Source organism: Ambystoma mexicanum, chromosome 14, assembly GCF_040938575.1.
Source record: "Ambystoma mexicanum isolate Mex_15411 chromosome 14, UKY_AmexF1_1, whole genome shotgun sequence".
In the NCBI taxonomy this organism is placed as follows: Eukaryota; Metazoa; Chordata; class Amphibia; order Caudata; family Ambystomatidae; genus Ambystoma; species Ambystoma mexicanum.
Window position 1 is genome coordinate 381,269,114 of NC_090940.1, and position 13,994 is coordinate 381,283,107.

The following is a 13,994-nucleotide window of genomic DNA, read 5'->3' on the forward strand; positions in this document are numbered from 1 at the left end:
CATGCAAATTCACCCTAAATGTGTCAATCAGTCTCATTACAGTGGCAACAAACCCCCTCCCCCCTCTTTCCAAACCACTGGGTTCCAATACAGGTTTATTATCACTGCTCGATCAGGCGTGTCAACTTGGGAGTCTATTTCTAACCAGTTTGTTTGCATGTAGGGATTAGGGTTTCTAGTTTTAATTATGTTCAGGCCTCGGCCATTTTTTATCAAGGTCAATAGGCCCATGAACGGCCTGCCTTTCTTACCACTCTCACCCGGGTTTAAATGAAGGTCAAAGCCCTCCACGACAGGAGCAGCCGAGAGCCACGTTTTTTGGAAACATAGAATGTCACATTTTGCGCGGTTTCCCTGATCGCAGCTAAACAAATGATGAAATCCTCTTGTATTCCAGGAACCCAGCATCACCCAGGCTCCTGTTGTGTGGCTGGGGCGTTACTGAGCTTTATTGATGTTTAGGGTCTTGGCCACCCATCCCCAGCTCTTCCCATTCAAAACATTGGATTTTAGGTTAGATTTCGTCGTTATCGACATCCCCACCTCTACGTGTCGATCAAAGGTGATCCTTGGGGGCAATTTCTTCACAAATGGGTCCTTGCTCAAAATTGGGGAGCTCTCGACTGCCATGGCCTGAATTTCTTTGGGTTCTAATGATACCCTTTGTCCACCACGTTGGTAGTAAACCTTGACTCGATCTTCACTGGGCTTCCTTGCCGCTGAAGTTTAAAATCTCTCCTGTCTCTGATGTCAAAAACCAAGGGCTATAAGACCTCTGCCAAGCCCAGTAGAAAATTGTAGTTGATTTTAGATCTCATGTGAGGGCAGACCTGATCTAATGTTTTTTAATTTTGGCAACTCCACCGCAGTAATGTCAAATGATGTTATATGTCTTAGTTTGGGAATATGTTTGTTCGGTTTAATCTTAGCCCATCTACTACTGATGGTATTGTATCCAGAAGGATTTTATGAGTGCCAGGATTGCTGCCAATTCTGGATTTATGCTCGGTGTCTCTACATCTATTTTGATAATCAGCAACCTTTTTCTTATAAGTTCTTTTGTGCTGCTGATCCGCCTGTCGTTACTTCCGACGGTTGTTCTTGTCGTTCTCTCCAGAGGAGCAGCGATCTTGCACCATCTCATCCCACCAGTTTTGAAATTTAGGGGGGCTACAGGGGTCATTGTTTTTAACTTGAGCTATCAGTTGTAGTAGGTCCTTGTCCAGGGGCTCCATGCACTGATTATCACTGGCTGTTGAAGGCTGTACCGCATACGCCTCTTCCCGCTCTTCTGGAGTTTCATCTCTGGCCACCATGCCTTCAGCTCGTTTATTGTTGTTTGACTTTTGTTTTTCAGTTGCCTGCTTAGTCGGAGGTATCTTTAAATTTTCGAATTAAGTCCCGGGCTCCATTTGACCTGAGAGGTTTCTTGGCTGGCAAGTTTTTAGATTTTTATGTTTTTTGTTTTTTCAATTGCAGCAAGGCTTTGGTTTTTCTTTTTTCGTGAATAAAAAAATGTCATAGCATCTTCTCTTTGCTCCTCCATTTCACCTGCAGGCTCATGCTCCAATACAATCTGGTCAACATTGTCAACTTTTGATGACTCAACCTGCACGCCCTTGTCTACCTCCTTCGCTGCTGTGATTTCGCCTAGACAAATCCCAATTTCTGGCTCCTCTACCTGTGGAGTGACTCATCCACCACCCCGACATTCAGTTAGCTTACACCAGCCTGTTAATTTAGAGCACATTCAGTGCTGGTTGATTTAGTCATTTTAACCACCTCTGTGGTGCCCTTTTTTGACAATTGTTTGCCCCATTTCAGAATCACCTTTGCCGCTTCAAGTTTTTTAGTTGCTCCCACTTCCCTCATATGGTCGCAGGAAGTTGATGTTGGGTACTTTCCGCCTCAGATTCTCTGTCTAATCCACTTTGCAGGTTATTTCAAAAAGATTCGATGTGGATCAACTTTGTATGTGTCATGGCCAAAGGAGTAGCTTGATCATTATAATTGTCATTAATGGATTCGTACAGTTTCAAAAAGGGCTAGAGGGATATAGTAAGAGCTGACATCGGACTACATTGCAACTGAAGGTAAGGTGTGTTTTCATGTTTGTTTCAATCTAACCTCTTTCTTTGCTCTGGACCTTGTGGTGTTTCTCAAAGTGGGTGTCGAGTCTGAAGATGTTGATTCCGAGTCCGAGCTACAGTCCAGTTCATCATTGCCTCTTCCCATACGTGTCTCGCTAGTTGGCTTTCCTCTATCTGCGTAAATCCGTAGTGCATCTCTTTTTTTAAGGTCAGTTGTGGGTCCAATACAGGCACAGGGGCCAAGGGTGTTAGTCGCTGTTTACAGAGTGGGTTTTGCAGTAACTCCACGTCGGATAGTTCCATAGATGACAGATTTGCGCGTTCCATTGCCCCACCATGCAGGCACTTCCTCTCCCTTTAGTCATACACACTGGGTGGACTATTGTGGATTTTGGAGCTACAAATGCCTCTCTCTCAAGCACGGTTTCTGATGCCTGCTCTGTCTAAGCGACACCCTCGATCCCAGGGAGTTCTGCTGGATCAGAGCCAGAAGTTTCCCTGAAAGTTTCCATGAAAAGTAAATTTTCATCTGTGTGTTTTATCCTATCCATGATATCCATGATAGCAAGTGGTACCGTCCTTCCCTTGTTTATAATTGGAGGGGGGGGGGCATGTAACATTACTGTTGTTGTCCTGGCCAATCCCTCATTAATTCCTTCCTTAGTAGAACGTTTGCTGTGATGTGTGGCTGCTTTGCACGGCCGTACCTTATCAGCCCCACACTCTGCAGAGGGGGACATCTGAGGTATTGAAGCCAAAGGAAAGGGGCCAGACAAGGAAGAGGGCTGCAGCGTAGTAATTACAGCCCCACAGTCTCTCGTGTTACTATTCAGTGAACCACGACTGCCTGATCAAGTTCGGAAGCCGACATGGCCTGCACCAAGCCTTGGCTTGTGCCAATCTCCTTAGACTCAAGATGCTCTCTGTGTTGTAAACGGGCCTGGCTCCGGATCCACTGACCCCCACCCCCCCTCCCTCACACCTCCCCGCCCCACTCCAGCACACCATGCTGGTAGAGACTCCATCGGTGGCTCAAATGTGTTAAACCTGCAGTCATCACCCAACACAGGTCTCAGATGATTTGAACAGTCAGGGCTGGGGTACGTAAGTTTTCAAAGAGGTCAATCCGGAGGCAACGAAAAACAGACTCATTGGACAACTTACGCCGCTTTTACCTCCAATGTCTCGTGTCGGTCCAATCACTAAATTCAATCTTTAGTGTTCGCATTTATCAAGGGACAAGTCTCAAGTGGAAGGAGCTTCAAAGTGTGATAAGCCGAGGGGCAGGATGTAGGGCTAAAGGGTAGGACTCGGGGGGGGCAAGCTTCAATCTCGATGTCCATGGAGCTTGCCGCTCTTAGCTTACTGCGGGCACCACACAAAAATCCACTACGGCTTCCGCCCTCGCTTCCACACACCAAACACAAAACACACTGCTACACACTGCTGCGCTCCGCACGGTGAAGGTGATTTTAAAGGCTCCTCCTCCAGCAATAACAAAAACTGAAGGCAGATACTGACAGTCACAGGGTATACTTGTTCCTCGTTGCCACGAAACACACTGCTACACACTGCATGTATTTTTCATTACTGTGACTTTTATGGCATTTCTGGCGAATAAAGTATTTTGATTTAATGAAATAGAAACTCTTTTATGCGATTTAGCCACTTAGTTAATGGCAAAATGAAGGGCGTCATCAATCAGCACCTGCTACCGGGTAAATTAAAAAAAGAGGTGGGCTGGAGCCAATCTAGCTTGAATTTGTATCTGATGCATGCACCCTCGTGGGGAACGTCCTGAACTGAGGGATTAATCCATCAAGCCCCAATTTTAGGTAATGGATGTACGCTATCATTGGGGCCCATGGCTGAGGTACCTCAACCAGTTAAAGTGCATTAAACATAAGGGGCGTCTTCGCAGGTGACCAAACACATCCATACTCCAGCTAAAATACGCTAACTAGGTAACATGCCTGACTCAAGATATGAGGAAAGTTGGGTTTTGGCAGTGAAGATGACGCGCTTGTGATTGCACCTGATATCATGTGTGCAAATACATCTAATGACTTAATGACATCTGCTTCCTGGAGAACCAGGAGATTATGAACGGGACGAGGAGAACTTTGGATTCCTGCATAAAAACTGGGCCACCATCACTCAGGCCCTTGTAGTCTGGGCCGGCTGCCTGATTATGGCACAATATGTATCTGTTCCATTGTTGGCTAATGAAAGGGCCCCTCAACCCTTGTATGTTGCTGACAGAGGGATTTTTAATGGTCAACCCGCCACCAGTTGTGGCACTCGAGAAAGAGAAGGTATAGCAACTGCTGCATAGGCCCAAAGGTACTTGTATTGAATATGCGGAATGAGAATATCAATCTGAAACCTTTAATTAAAATCCAGGACAAGACAGCCAAACTCTCACATGTGAAAGGGACAGCGTCATGACACTGTCAGTTGAGTTGAGGGGGGACCATTTCCAACCTAGGGTCGGAAGCTCATCAGACCAAAGTTAGATGTAACCCAGCCCCAGACATGTGAATTCAGAATTGGAGGTGGGGGTGAGAAGGGGTGTTCCCTAGTCCTGGGAAAATCACCCCAGTGTGCCAATTATGTCAACCCTGATGCTACTTTTCCTAACTAAATGCCTCCCTAAACGATTGCTTTCATTTTCAGAACCACAACTCTCAGAATCCCTTTGAGGGCACCCAGTGAAATCTGGATTAGAGCCAAACAACCCAGAAACCCCGAAATGCAGCCTTTTGTGAAGCAGCATCATGCCCCAAATAACACCAGCAGCCCAGTGAAGCAGAAACCTCACGTCAAAGGCAGGAAAATAACATTTCTAGCACCCAGCGTGACAAGGAAACTATCTGAAACTGTTTGTAAAACTGTACTGGAAAAAGGAGGAGGGGCTTGTTTGTTTAGAGTCTCACCTGTGTAAGCACACCTCCTGAGGAAAAGATGGACACTGACTGGTGCAAGAAGTCAGTTCAGCACTGAAGACAATTGGATGGGGGAAAGACAGGCACAACCAGCAGCAGCACTATATAAAAGGAGAAAGAAAGAAAGGTAGAGTGTGGGATGTACGGGTGAGGTCTCAGGAGGTGCTAGAGGAGGGCACAGGGACAAGGCATAGGACGGACAGCAGAGCATAGTGTGAAGGAGTCTAGAAAATGTGAGGTATTTGAGAGGTGTAGTCTATTGTGGAAATTGGGGAGGGGAGAGAGAAAGGAAGAAGGTACTGTGGGAGGCAGCAGTAGAGTAGTGCCTACAGTAGTTTGTGTGGAGGACGTGGGTGTTAGGAGGGAGTCAAGCTAGTAGAGAGGGGTGTAGAAGTTGAGTGTGAGGAGAAAGGCATAGTAGAGAATGGGGATGAGGAGCATGGAGAGTGGATGTAGTGCAAGTGTTAGCAGGGCACCATATCTCTGAGATTCGTGTATAAGAGTGGCGCAGCAGTTGTGTTAGTAGTGGTAGTGAGAGAAGAGCTGTGATGATAGTAGTGAGAGAAACTGTGGTAGTAGTAGTAAGAGGGAGTGTTGGTAGTAGTAGGGAGAAGTGCTAACTGGTAGAAGAGGGAGCAGTAGTAGTAGTGAGAGTAGTAGGGTCAGTGAGAGTGTGATAGGAGTAGTAGTAGAGCAGGAAGCAGTAGTGTAGAGCAGGTAGATTAGAAAGGGAGACGGGTGGTAGACCGAAAGGTAGTAACATCGCAGAGAGACGTAGAAAGAGGCAAAGGTGATTGAAGTTGGTGGGGCGGTCTAGAGTAGGGGAAAGAAGCAGAGTAGTGAGGAGACAGAGGGCTAGAAGATCAGAAGACACACATACACCACCCTCAAGTATTAACATCATTGGTAGTGTTGTGCCATGTAGGAAGCCCCTGAGGGAGATAGACAGCCAGAATCTCAAGGACTCCTGCTTAGGTCAAGGCAGAGAATAGACAGTCAAGGTTCCCAATCTGTAGTTAGGGGGCTAGGGTGGAAATCCTAAGGGAGGTGAGAATCTGCGGTCCCTATCACCACTTCCAAACCTGTTTTCTAGCCAGTACACCCTTTTGAAACCCCAGTCTGTCTTTTTTTGTTTTTATGCTGGATCACCTACCCACTGAAAGAGCAATACCAATGATACTGTCTTCTGTGATCCTTAATAAAACTCATGAAACTTACTGTCGAATCTGTACTAATTTAAGGCATTCTGTGACACTCATTTTCTTGACTAGGGTTCCAAAGATAAAATTGGTTGTTTGAGATGGATGATTTTTTAACCAATATATGTGTACACTGGATCTGCCAGGTGAAGGGTTGCTTACTTAAAGCTTATTGATAATAGTTACTATTGACTTGAGGACCCTAACCCCTCCCTCACCTGTAATGGGATCCATCAGAGGATCTTTCTATCGAAAAAGTGTGCAACCTCCTACACAAACATGGGGTGTCTGTGTCTCTCAAACTGAGTCGCCCAACATCTAGCCACTTGGATTGACACCATAAACTCTCTCCTACAGTTGCACGGACGAAGGGTGTGTATCAGTCTAACCATCGGGAGCTAAACATTTTCTTTTTGAACACTGCTGGTTTAATGCATAATATGACGATCAAAGTGGCACCATTTTATCGACATGGCTAATATGTTTGCAGGAGGCATGGTCCCTGTAATCCACCTACAAACAGGGGATTCTCAACCTTTTGTACACCTGCAGAGAATGGAGAATGGTCACTAAATGTGCGGTCTTGTCTGGCTGGGTTTCACCTTGAAAACCAATATTAAATTATCCAATATTGGGTCCCTTAACCTTTCAGTAATCTAACTCCGTTTTCTGGATTGACTTATTTATCTAATTGTATATGTTTGGCCCAATTATATTGGTGAAGGGAGTGTTTGTCTCTCTAAATGTGATTGTCCTATATGATTGGGGATTCCCACACAAGATTATATGGGGCATTATGAGGGTATTTGCTCATAATTTACACGTGTAGTTAGAACCTCTATATCCCATGTTTATTGATAAGATGCATGAGGATAAAGTATGGGGAGTACCCAACCTCCATAGTAACAATTGATAGCAACATCATCAGAATACTTCCCAAATGGCTTCTACTCTGTGTAATGCAGTGTTTAGGGCATGCAATGGAAGAGTACTTGGGGAGAGTGGGTATTACAGCAAAACCTACTTTTATATTCGGGAATAGACATGGCAACATCAATTATGTTTGGGTAGATATCCCTACTTGAAGGAATTTGAGGTTAACCTAAGATTCCCCCTATACATACTTGTGAATTTACCAACTTTTCCTAAAGGTTTTGCCTGGGACCTCGGAGGCAGCTGTGTTGTCCGAACCTTCTAATACCAATAGGGGATTAAAATGGGAAAACTTGGATGTGACCCACTCAGATGGTTTATAGGTCTGCTTCACCATTTCCATGATGTACGTCCTGACATTTTGTTGGATTTCTATTTCCTTTCTGTTATATTGGTCAGTTTATGAACACTTTATGTATTTTCAAAAACTGTCCTGTACAATTCAAAGTAAGACTAGCTGTAGTTTAAAAGAGAGTGCATGAATGTGAAGTAAGCTTCTGCAGGTTCTAAAAGCCATGTAGGGAATGTGGTACGAGGTCATCCATAGGGCTTAGAGCAGCGTTACACATTTCCATTGCCTTCAAATAAAATACAGGACTTTTGAAAATTGCTCAGTTGATTACCAACCACTACTAGACGTGGTGAGGTTTGGTTTAATCATTTTTCTGGGTGTTGATCCCCATCCCATTAGCTACCCTTTCGTCAGACTGAGGCAACTCTTAGAATATCTTCCGCAATTTAGGTATAAATTGAGGAGGGTTATAGCAGATTAGCAAGTACCAGGATAAGATACCTCCTTCTTTATTTTTTTTAACTAACTCTTTTAGGTTATAAATAGAACGAATATTGACTTTTTATGGCATGAAATTGTGATGCTTGAGCTAAAACATGGCGCTGATGCGCAGTGCATTCTGGGGGCACTCGAAGCCATAAATGGATATTTATTCCATTGACTAGTGAAAAGCTGCACTTGCTTTGCCAAAAAACATGCTTTCAATGTTATTCGTTGCTGAGCCTGGTATGCAGGCCTCAGCCAAGGACACAGCGCTGGGAAAGCGAGAATCCACAAGTGCCGGCTGGTACCAGATATAAAAAAACATTTTGTTATGTCTTGCTATACTTGCGCTAAGGTCTCAGGATGAGTTATGGAATTGTTTTCCTTGGTGTTTTAGAAGAGGGAAGCTTTGCTCCTTGGGGTGACTGTCGGTTGACCCGTCCTGCAACCAACGGTCACTCAGCCATGCGCAAGCGCTAATGCCAGAAGATTCGAGAAATTGCCACCCCTTTTTGAGGAGGGCATAAATGCAGAGCTCTGGAAAGGTCAGGTGGAAAAAACACAAAGACTTCAGTCGGAGGGGGGGCGCCTTGTTCCGTCCGTCCTGTGGGCTGTTGTGCTCTCTGCCTGGCTGTTACCGGGGTCTTCCAGCCGCTTCTGGCGAGATGAGTGATTCAGTTACGCCCATGGTGATGTATTTTCTCTTTAATTCTCTATCTTTTCTGTGATTTATTTCTGTGTTCTCATTTGTTGCTTCTTAACTTTGAATAAATAGCCGTATAAGTGCTCATTATCCGATAACTGCGTATCTGGCTGTGAGTTATTGTCCCGTCTACCTGCGTTCAAAGTATTTGCTCTGCTCTGCAAATTTACTGGTGATAAATAACTGTCCGTGCACTCTTGGCGAGCAATACAGAAATACATTTTAGACTTAACAGTGACGGAAGGGATAACATGTGGGGGTTAAGGGGTGATGGGTGTCGCAATTAACAGAACCATGACATGTCTGTTTTCTAAAGGTTGATCATCCATAATGTCAATACATCCCACATGTCTCCCTAATCTTCCATTGCACCTAGTCTTTGATAGGAAACCCTTTTCCTTAGCTGAAAGGATAAACAATCTATGTAACCAATCTTCACAGGAAGGTTTAGCTCTATTTTTTCACGGGCGTTTAATATCTGGGTTTTTTGCCATTGTAAGAGCTCTGGAAGTCCATTTTTGTTTTGCATCAGTTGAGCCTTGTAGTTTTGATAACCAATCCAAAATGCATGGAATCGGTTGTCGGGGAAATGAGAAGTCTAGAACTACCTCTATTCAAAGAAGAGCTTCTTCTCAATAACCTTTACCTTTACTACAAAACCAGTACATCTGATTTGTGGATACAGTGTTTCTTTCTTACAGCCCCAACATAAATTGTTAGGAAGTAGTTTACTTAACCACGTTTTTGGGGGGACTAGTATAAATTGTGTACGGTACTTTGTTGTGTGTAACGCAAATCAAGATCTACTTTCTACCTCTTGTGACCCTCTAGATTTTTTTAAAGAATGAATTATTGATCTGGGTACAATTTCTTAATATATTTTTTGAGGTTATTTCTGTGCACAGTTTTGCCTTCTTGCCAGATGGTAGAGTTCTTCCCGGTCTATAAAAAGGGCCCGCTTGAGTACCTGGTCAACTGTCTCCCATTTTCCTATGCTGACAGTTTATGCAAAGTCTGTGGAAAGGTTTTGCTGATAAAATTGGATGACTAGTGCTCTGGAAACAAAACCATGGACCTCATTACGTCCCAGGCGGTAAGGGATTACCGGTACCGGTAAGGGCACAGGTGCCGGTAATCCCTTACCGCCCTATTCCGAGGTCCCTTTGCGGGTCCTCCCTTAACGGCTGGTAAAACCAGCCGTTAAGGACGGGACCCGCAAAGGGACTTTAGAGGTAATAACGGTACCGCAATTTGCGGTACCGTCATTACCGCCATCCCCAGTCCCATTGAGCCCTATGGGGGCTAAAATGGGAATGGGGAAGGGCCATGGTGAATGGGGAATTACTGCCCCCGCCAACCTTGGAATGGGGTGGTAATTGCTCCATTCACCATGGCGGAATCGGTAAGGTTTTGGAGGCAGCCATGGCGCTATTAGCGCCATGGTTACCTCCAGGGTCGTAATGAGGCCCCATGCCTTCACACATCAGGTTTCTGAAAAGGAATTGGGAGGGTGGGCCAGGCCATTGGATTACACTTAATTATCCAAAAATGTGTGCAGCTAATGGGAAGAAGAACTGTATCTGTAATTGGAGCTTAGAATTGCTTTACCAGTGTATATCAGGAGGCCTTATGGAAAACTCTGCACCTTTTTAGGTTTACCTAAACATCTGCTTATAGCTATCTGTAATCTATAGTAACGTAACATGGCCTGTAGTCAGATGGGGAGGTTGCTCCACCTTTCCAGGTTTCTTAAGCCAGGGTGCGTTAAACCCCACCAAACCCCTGTTAGTCTGTTTGTATTAACATGTTGGCCAGTGAAATTGCTGATGCACAGAGATTAGATGGGGAGAACAAGGGGATTCTCCCATTTTGAATGACAATCGTGATGTTCAAAATACATTCTGGTCTGCTTAAAACAGCTCACCAATTTTAACACTGTCTGGTGAAATGCGTAGTGATTACTAGACAGTGGGCACAGCATTTCACAACAGGAAAAAACAATCTTCTAGCTGGCCAACTTATAGAAAAGGTTGAGATTTTCGTTGATTAGGTTTTGCATGAATTGGTCTTTACTCGAACATGTATTTTAAAAGCGATTTGGTGGGTATGGGACAAGGTTGGGTTGCCATGACCTCTTCAAAGATATATGGCGGTAGTGCCATCTCACCTACACTTGAGGCCTATAGAGCCCAGTTGAGATCTAGAGCCATAGAATCCTTTAGAAACTTCTGATTATCGAGAACCAATTCTTGTAATAACTCCTAGCAGCCACTTTGACTGGTCTTGCATTTTCCCTAAGACGTGAAGTCAGATGGTTAGGCATTGATTGAGGCTAAATTGAAGACTCTTCGCTATTGGGCTAAGCTATGCCTCACTCTGTCTTAGTTTACAAAGACAATCTTTTTAATGGTATGCAAAGTCCAGGAGTAGATAAATGACCCAAGCTTAACCACATAGCGCCTGCCCTTAGATTGTTGAGGTTAGAGTGCTTTTAGTTGCACCCTGGTGAAATTAATAAACAGAGAAAATAAATGTGTGGGACAAAAAGAATTTTCCAATTGGGCTTTGTGCCAATCTACTTTCTAGACCTCGAGATTGCCCCTGCATGTACAATTTTCTGCAGGTCAAGTACTATCAGGAATGTGAGAAGTACTACATGAGGTAGAATCTTTCATTTCTTATGGAAATGTTTGTGATGCTCGAACTAGGCATACTAGCTACCATTGGCTGAAGTGATGAGCATGTGATATAGGCAAAACTCTGATCAGTCCTTATTTCCTTTTCAGGAGGCAACACCATTTAAGTTTTCTGTCGTTTTTGCCCATTCTATTCCATACTGAGAAACAAATGGTTGAAACTAATCAGCGGGCACAATTAAATCTGCCAGCAATGCTTTGATGTTCTATAAATCCACAGATAATGAGCAGGTGATCTTTGCTGTCACTAATTATGCAACAGGCTATTTATGGAAACCTTGTAAATCATAAACCTTTGCACCTTGAACCTGACCTTTCTTTCCTCGCATTGTGTACTTATTGAGGATAACAAAATGACAAAGCAAAATAAAAGTGGTGATGGCTGAACATTTAGAATTAATCTTAACCTCTGACATAGCTCCGGGCAACCCTGCAGACCAGTGTTTTCAGCCTGCCAAGCCATTACATAAAGGGAAAAGGTGACATCCAAATCAAGCTTGTCCCACTCCTAACTGGGCAGGCTGAAGAACAATGGTCTGGAGGTATTGCCCAGAGCATTGACCGAGGTTACGATTAATTCTAAACCTTGCAGCCATAAACACTTTTGTTTTGCTTAAACAAGATGATTAAAGCAGTTGATGAACTAAATGGCATCATTCATTTGCACTAGCTTTTTAGCTAACATGTTAGCTTGAGATTCCCTTCCTGTCATTTCCTTCATGATGTTTATATACTGATTTTGTTACTTTTTTATTTGATGTATGTTTTTGTCGTGTAAAGTTTAATGGGCAGCTGCCCGAATAAAATGTTGACACATATTCTTATGACTCTAGTGACTTCCCTTCTCAGTAATTGCTGTGTCCAAAGAAGCTCATGACTCCTAACATGCGAGGGAGCACCTTACCTCAAATATGCAAGAGTGCCACCAATAAGGGCTGGGCAGTAAAATTGGATGTCTGATTGCAGAGTGACGGGATGACTACATTTTGGGTTCCCAGGTGCTTAATGTATGCTCAACTGGTGGAGCTGTGTGATAAGATGGCTTTTTTGTCCTGATGCATGGCAATGGAGACTTCGTTGCATACACTTTACTGTTCAAATGTATTCTGTGCTATGCTGATTTTGTCTAATGCTGCTCATTTCATTTGTTGCAGGGCAGATGGCTCTATGCTCTGCTAGCATGCCTGGAGAAACCTTTGCTGCCAGAAGCTCACTCACTTATTCGGCAACTAGCTAGAAGATGCTCTGAAGTTAGAGCCTCAATGGTATGTCAGAATTTTCTTTTTTTCAGATTCAAAGACTGCTGAAAGAAAATAAAACATTTACAGTATGCATTTTTCCAGAAACACGTGCATTTCATATCTTTGTAGGGCAGCTAGATGAATGAATTGTCGGCCAAAAATCCTTTCTGGCACCTTTGTCGAACTGTGGTTGTCCCCCAAGGCTTTTTGGTTTCCCTATTTGTTTCCAGTAAAGCTTATTCCAAAGCCTGACTGGAGACCGACTAATTTTAAATGTGCTGCCCCAGTATCCTGTATACTGTGGCAAAGTTCCCTGCCTAAAACTTAGTCTGGTTGCCATGACTCAAGTGAATGATGGGGTATCTGGTCATTGCATCGAATACAATAGCATCGAATGCCATACCAGAGAAAAAAAGCATTGAAAAAAAAGCATTGAATGTTTTTTTTTTAAAAAGGTAAAGGGTTGAGTTTAATTAAAATGGGTTTTAAAGGTACCTAGCCAAGCAAGTTGGAGAAAAAGAAAAATACATTTCCTATAATGCCCCTCAGGAACCAAAACTCAGACTGGATCCGGGAAGCAGAGTTCGGGAGCATGGAGAGGGTACACCTGGCAAAATACTCAGTCAATCCACTTTTGCCAGGGAATACATCAGGAAACCTGTTTTATGGGTGCAAACACTGAAATTGTACAGACAAACCACCCCCAGCTTAGACATCACCCCACAATGACCTTCTCTCCCAACCGGATAACCTGGAGTGGATCAGGGAAATTAAATTAGCTCTTCAACGACAGGGAGAGCAAAGGGAAATCCTTCAAGGACAGGAATACCCTGGGAGAAACCAAAATGCCCCTAGAGCGTCCTTAACACACATGCCTTCGCAACAGCGGTGCAACATGATTTCCTCTACACAAGCAGCGTGCTTAGGCTCTCCATGCACAGTTTTAAAATGGCCACCTAAGTTTAGCCCAGTCCAGCCCCTGCAGCCTATTTCTAATAATCAGGAAGTGGGATAGCCTAGCAAATCACACAGTTTAGGTTCACAGCTTCAGAGCATCATCCCTGGTTCCAATCAGGGGTCAGAGGCATGTTACTATATGAGCCAGGTAGCCCAGCCCAGTCCAATGTCTTGCCTAACGGGAGCAGGAAGTTCCTGTTCTGAGAAGGCTGGAGAAGGAAGATTGCTGAAGAGCGGAGGTGCTGCAGAGACTTTTGAGAAGACTGCAAACAGGAGTGTGCTGCTGATGTAAGCTGGAGAAGTGGCAGCAGGGGGAGAGGAGAAGGTAATCTCTAAAGAAGACAGTGGTGAGAGTTAAATTGTCGAGAAAGGAGGGAAAGACCGAGAAAATGAAACCAGCAGTGGAGTGGAAGGTGTAAGCAGGAAAATGGGTAAGGAGGGAGGAAGTATAACCA

At 44.1% G+C, this 13,994-nt stretch overlaps 1 protein-coding gene across 3 annotated transcripts in view; it reads left to right on the forward strand.

Annotated features, from left to right (window-relative positions):
* GEMIN2 (gem nuclear organelle associated protein 2) overlaps positions 1-13,994 on the forward strand; it is a 704,794-nt gene that overhangs the window by 510,814 nt on the left and 179,986 nt on the right. For all 3 annotated transcript variants that reach the window (XM_069637505.1, XM_069637504.1, XM_069637503.1), the window contains exon 8: positions 12,496-12,606. In XM_069637505.1, coding sequence (XP_069493606.1) covers positions 12,496-12,606 — 111 coding nt within the window. The remainder of the gene's footprint in view (positions 1-12,495; positions 12,607-13,994) is intronic.